This window comes from Epinephelus moara, chromosome 22, assembly GCF_006386435.1.
Source record: "Epinephelus moara isolate mb chromosome 22, YSFRI_EMoa_1.0, whole genome shotgun sequence".
NCBI lineage: Eukaryota > Metazoa > Chordata > Actinopteri > Perciformes > Serranidae > Epinephelus > Epinephelus moara.
Window position 1 is genome coordinate 10,025,201 of NC_065527.1, and position 7,054 is coordinate 10,032,254.

Sequence of the window (7,054 nt, forward strand, 5' to 3'; positions counted from 1 at the left end):
ACAGGCTACAGTGAGGCTAAAAACAGAGCTCATATGACGTTTTTCGAAACAACTTTTTATGTCAGGGCTTCAGCACACTTGGATCACTACGGATGAGCAGTATGAAGATACTTTGTGGATTCAATTTTGTGTTCTTGGACGTTAGTCTGGGGCGCCGTCTGCCATTAGGTGTGCTGGCGGCTCCCCCCCGCCAATCTCCGCAAGGGATGTGAGGACTCTAAAACTTCACCAGGACCTCCATCAGCATATGGGTGAGTAGATAATGGCTGAATTTTCATTTTTGGGTGCACTATCCCTTTAAAATGTAATAAGTCATGTATGTATTTTAATTACTTCATCAAAGTAATGAAACTTATACATTTGAATACTTCTCTTCACCCCAACACTGTTCATTATATATCTATAAAGTGTCCTCCACAGAAACAGAGACAGAGCCCCTGCACACTGTACATAGTTTCATATGACTCTGCATTGTGCTCTGCTCTCTAAGTGTGTTCACACCTGTGTTTTTTATCTAAACATTACCTCATTTACACACTGATTTGTCACAAATTTAACAAGAGTTGTAAATATTAAGTCTCTTAATAGGCAGATAACTATTTTCAATCCAACAAACAAAAACTGTGGTTTAAAAAAGACCTTACTGATAGATGTAGCTACAAAATCAACAAAATGACCTTGGACTTCATTAATCTTTACTGCAGAGCTCACACAGTAATTTAGTTTTTTGTTTGTTTGTTTGTGACAAGCCATAGCATATTGGTCCAAAAAATTTATACCAAAAAGGTCTTATTTTTTTTAATGTTTCCATACATTTTCTATAAATCTTGCTAAGAAAAAAAATCTCATCATTAAAGAGCCAGAACAAAATCTTACCCTCAGATAACCACATTGAATCAGGGTTTCTTAGCTGAAAAGTTTCCTCCTAGTCTCTACATGGGGCAGTTAAGCAAAATGAAATTCATTCTCCACCAAGCTCACAAAAAACACAAAATTTAATTTACACAAGGGTCAGTGTCATCATCCTGTTTAATTTGAGTTTCTGTCCATTATTTTTATACAGTCTATGGTTGGTTCACGTCATGTTGAACCACAGCATGCAGTTTGCACGTGATCTGAGGTATTTGGTCCACAAGGTACAATAACTGTCTCAGGAAATATCGTAGTTTCACAGTATTACAGAATTTTTATTTTCATCAGTCAGAATGACCCTCAAAGGAAGAAAATGGAAGGGTTATTTGTTAGTAAAATTGAAACTTGAAAGTCTCCTCTTTGAAAATAACAAAAACAAAGGGGAGATTATCTGTCCAGTTGCTTTTTTTCCCAATATTGTAGATAAACAAATGTACACAGTATGATAACCGTCAACTTTTATATCACTGTATACCTTAAAACCAGAATATCGCTGCAACCCTAACCACAGTAGGATTTAACCAGCAGTGTTCTCACAGAGCCAAAATGACATGGGCTCAAAACAATTGGGACACGTGTGACCACACACTTAAATAACCACTCAACGTGTTAATATTTTCTGCACATCCTATTCATGTTTCAATGCTCTCTCTGTGTTAACAGGTGGCTGTAGTTGTGACCGAACCAGATTCAGAGCAGGTAGAGGACATCTCCACCCCACCCACTGAACCCCAGGTGGAGCCGATCGAATCTGTGACCTCAGAGCCCTGAACTCGAAACACACTGCTCCCTGTGATGTCATGTCATGTCAGTCAGAGTGTAAATATGGATGTAACTAATATTTTTGACAGCCCTCTGCTGGTCACTCAAATCAGGACTCAGTAACCTCCCGTTTAGCTTGATGACTCGTGTATAACAGTGACACATGTGCTGATGGTAGCAGTTCAAGTTCATGAACAGAATAAGAATTGTTCAAAAAATAAATGTGAATGTCCCAAAAAGTCGTCACTCTGTCCTTTCACTTCTGGCATGACATGAACACAGAATCAGTGTTAGCACACGATGTTGTGGTGATGATATGGATCAGTGTTATTAGGAATGTTGATTTATTCTTCAAATACTAACATCACTAAAATAAATAGTGAGAAATAAAAAGCAGCAGCAAACAAGATTCTCAGCTTTGACAGTGAGGGACAAGCAGAGATCTTGGTTACTATTAAGAGTATGTAGAATATATTCACTAATAGTCAGTGCACATTTTGTGTTATTAGAAAGAAGGCAGATATAATAACCTTGTACTATTTTGCCTTTCGAAGATTTTAAACCTCTCTTGCCTAAAGCATATCGGGCTGATTAAATACGATTTTGTTTCACTGAGTATATTTTAAACTTGTCTATATAAAACTTGTCTTATCCCCATTACAGAATTTGTAATGACAGAGTATCACAGCAGCTAATCTACTGTTTATATGTCCATTCATTGTTGGTTATATTATTTTCGAGCTGTTATCTTGATTAAAACTCAAAGCCCTCCAGTGATTAAGCACTTACATCAGGTTTTGGGGCTCAGAAGAGGCAGCAGAGGGCGAGACATTCAGACTTTGAGTCAAGCTCCAAAAACAACAGTACCCTCAATTTCTCTTAATGCTTAAGAAACTCCAGTCCCTGTTTGTGGCATAATGCAAACCGTGTAAACAAAGTCCCACTTTGGAGACAATGAAATCCATTTATCTGTCTCTTTTTACTTTCCAGTCTTCAATCACAAGCCAAAGTAATCCTGCTAATAATCTTTCCACTGCTCTGCTGTTCATGAGAGTCATGTGTGTGGAGCTCTGAGTGGAGAGCTGCTCCGTCACATTAATAAGAAATGTCCGCTGGATGCCTCCCTGTAACAGCTGGATGGTTCACATATCCATACTTGCGATGCTTCCTGCAGGAAGTGCTGCGGAACATGTGGTCCACCGCCTTGATAACATAATGAATGGATGGATATGGCCACTTGTTATCTGGATACAATGAGATTACTATATGTTATCATAAAATGGAGATTTTTAATAGACTCCCAAACACTGGAACATACCAGCAAGGTAATGTTGAAGCCATATGCGAGGCTGTTTAAACAAGCAGCATCTATAACAGTGTCAAACCTAAGCTAATGCTAATATTGATCATGGGCTTGCTGTCTCTCATTAGACATGACTGAGATGTCCTTAATTCATGAATGAAATTGTCTCTCCTCTAGAGCTGAACTTTAAAGGCACAGCAGCAGGCCGGTAGCCAGGGTACCATTGTGGAGATCTGTGAGAACCTTAATGCCGAGAACACACCAAGCAGTGGCAAAGTGCAGCTTGCTGCAATAATTGCACTTTTTTGCGCCCAGGAAGTGTGTTTATGTGTTTGAGGTGGGAGGGAATTCTTTGTGACATAGGTCAACATGTCACAGGAGTCTTTTTACTAAGTGGCTGTGGGTATCCGCCTTTATCACAGAATCAAACAGCTGCTTGGTGTGTTTTCATGTAAGAGAGAAATGTGTCTGTAAATGATATTGTAACTATAGTCCCTGTAGTTGCTCATTGTTTGAAGGAAACTTGGCAAAAACACTTCATAAAATTGGACTGAGTTTGGACTTACAACATTGATATTTGTAAAACAGAGGCCTCAGTTAGTTTCCCTGTTCAGATTCATGTCAGACACGTGTTGACAGTGTATGTTTTCCTGCACTGGTTTGTTAATATTGTCAGGACTTTGTGAATACCACAGAATGGCATGATGAACTGTAAATGAATGTATTAACATTTTATTCACAATGAAATAAAAGTTAGTGCTGCACCAGTAAAAATGAAAAAGAATTGTTATCTATGATCACTCTCAATCACTGATAATCACATTTAATACTGTAGTGTTGTTACTGAAGCTTTTCGTTTTCAAACATGTCCTTATATAGTTTTACACACACAGTATATATGGGACTTTCAATTTCCTGTTTCTTGCCTTGTTAATTTCCTGAATAATAATTTAGCTAATGTAATAATTAGCCAAAACAAAGCTTTTGTATTTTGTGTTCATCTAAAAAATAAAAATCGATCTATCTAAATACATATGTATTGTTTTGCCTATTACATCATAAATGTACTTCTGAAAAGAAAATCTACTAATAAAAAGAAAAAAAAAACTTAAGTTGCAAAACAAAACAAAAATGGCTATATTATAAAATATATACATTATGTTATTATATAATGATATAATCATAATATTATATTATCATCTAATTATATAATTAAGCTGATAATAATAACATGATAAGCTAAAACAAAGCTTTTGTATTTTGTGTCTAAAAAATAAAAATCTGTCTATCTAAACACATGTATTATGTTGCATATTACATCATACATTTACTAGTGTATGAGGTGGGGTGATATATGATCTTTGTTTTAACTATTGCTTTTTATATTTCAATAAGTGGTTATATAAAAACATTAATTATTAAAACAAAAAAGTCACTTCACAAGTTGCAAAACAAAAAATGGTGGGAGGTTTAGGTTAAATAAATAGTAAAAAATGAAGCAAAAAAAAATAAAAAAAAAATAAAGGCACATCTATAATAGTCTTGATATGCAATTATGTATACCTTGAAGCTTGGTAGAGTTTATGCCTACAGACAGCAGTTAATAATTCTATGTAATTCAAGCACGTGTAAATACTGCCGTCTGGTGGACACAATGCGCAGCTACAACTTATACTATCGCTTTTATTTTGAAAATACTTCCCGGAAGTATCGCTGTGTGAGTGCGTCTACCTTGACACCACAGACTGTAATAATGACGACACGAGAACATAGGTGTAGTAACGCAATGTCACCACAAGAGGGCAGTGTACAGATAGGATTCCTTTGCCCGTCTGCCAGGTACCAGCTTAAGAAGTGTAAAGACTAAAATCTGTGGAAAAGAGACTAACGTGATTTCTTCTAGTAAGCACTTTTAAAATGAAACGTTTGGGTACACAGCACAGTTGTGCACTTATCAACTGATTACTGTCGTATAGCGTTATAGTACAAATTGCCTAGCTAACGTTAGCTAGCTAGCTAACAAAAAATAGCGATTACTTTTTCAACTATCAAGTCTCCTAGACTCATACTGCTTCCATACAGCTTTTCGGTATTTATCTGTTTATCTGCTCTTTAGATAGATAGATAGATAGATAGATAGACAAACCACGGTCACAGCATGTAATGTTACGTGTGCTCTAAGTCTTATTGTGAAAGTATTTACCGGAAGTTTCCTTATGGTATTGTGTCTAACTTGATACTACTATTGTCATTACTTGTTGTGGCCACCAGAGGGCATCACGATTATCTGAACCTCATGGATTATGATCATTTAGAAAGATTTTAAATATCTAATACATATAAAATATCGATTTAAAAATGATAAATATAAATGTTTGATATATATTAATATTCTTAATTACACAATCTATGAAATGAACACATTATTATTAATGTAGACTCAGTTAAAAACTCAATAAGAGTTAGTTAAAAACTGAATAATGTTAGAGGTGGAATTGAGCGTTGAATAACAAACCTTACAGTGTTTTTACATGTCATGAGTATATTTTTATCCTCATTTTTATCCTCAATGTTAGCTGTTACTCCATCACATTGCAGCTCAGAATCAGGGCCACAAACTAGCTAATAATGACAGAGCAGGGAAATATATTTTCTTACAATATATATTTGAGCTCCGTGATGTTGAGTTCCCAGATCATCATCTAATTTAGCAAGCTAGATTCTGGTAAATTAATGATACGCTCTACTGTACACGTCATCTGCCCTCTAGTGGACACAGTGCGCAACTACACCTCTCAACCGCTACAGGTTTTATTTTGATAGTGTTGGCCGGAAGTATCGCTGTAAAATTGTCTAATTTGACATGTAAACATCGACATCCAAATCGGAATTAAATACACAAAGACATGAAACAAAATGTATTGAAAATTAATATAATTTAGGACGTTTTCACCAACAATATTACTAGCACACCTACACTAGCACAGGGCTCTATGCTCAGCGGAAGTTGACAAACGGCTTTACTCTCTGAGCTGCCGTGCATGATACGCTCCACTATACACGTTATCTGCCCTCCAGTGGACACAGTGCGCAACTACACCTCTCAACCGCCACAGATTTTATTTTGCCAGTGGTGGCCGAAAGTATGGCTGAAGAGTTGTGTCTAACTTGACGGTAGAGTGCTATTGTAGTTACTTATTGTGACCACAAGAGGGCGTAAACGCTTGTGATTTGCATGGCAGGTTGTTAAACAGCCAGTTTACAAATCAATGATTTTAAAAATAATTTCTAACCTCCATACTCCTCCATATTTGTAACATAGAAAGCAAATTATTGAATCTGTTCACCAGAATCTTAATACAATATTAATTATTATTATTATTATCATTATTATTTAATATTTTGTGTTTTTTCTTTCAAAAATCAAACAAACAACAATCAAACAAATTGCACGTCATTCATTTAACCAGTAAGAATAACCACAGTGCAAAATTCAAACATGCCAGGGGGTTAGGTTAAATAAATAATAAAAAAGGAAAAGGAAAGAACAAACAAACAAATGCACATTTAAGGCACATATATATAATAGTCTCAATATAACATTATGGCTATATTATAAAATATATGAATTATATTATTATATAATAATATAATTTAGCTAATATAAGACTTAGCTAAAACAAAGCTATCGTATTTTTTGTTCATCTAAAAAATAAAAATAGATAAATACATATGTATTTTGTTGCATATTACATCATAAATTTACTAGTGGAAAAAAAAGACTACCACTATTAAATGAAAAAAAAAACCTATTCACAAGTTGCAAAACAAAACAAAAATAGCAGGGGGTTTAACAGATCAAATACACATTTTATTGATGTTAGCTAATGTTAGCTGTGACTGCATCACATTGCATCTCAGAATCAGGGCCACAAACTAGCTAATAATGACAGAGCAGGGAAATATATTTTCTTACAGTATGTATTTGAGCTCCGCGAGGTTGAATGACCAAATCATTAACTCATTTGGCAAGCTAGATCCTGGTAAATTAATGATACTGCCCTACTGTACACGTCA

General features: G+C 35.3%; 1 protein-coding gene across 3 annotated transcripts in view; it reads left to right on the forward strand.

The window, feature by feature from the left end:
* The window catches only part of si:dkey-81h8.1 (uncharacterized protein LOC100034657 homolog), a 10,642-nt gene extending 6,755 nt beyond the window's left edge, over positions 1-3,887 (forward strand). For all 3 annotated transcript variants that reach the window (XM_050034544.1, XM_050034543.1, XM_050034545.1), the window contains one exon: positions 1,576-3,887. In XM_050034544.1, the coding sequence (XP_049890501.1) occupies positions 1,576-1,683 (108 nt within the window). In that variant the 3' untranslated portion in view covers positions 1,684-3,887. The remainder of the gene's footprint in view (positions 1-1,575) is intronic.
* The last annotated feature ends 3,167 nt before the right edge of the window (positions 3,888-7,054 follow it).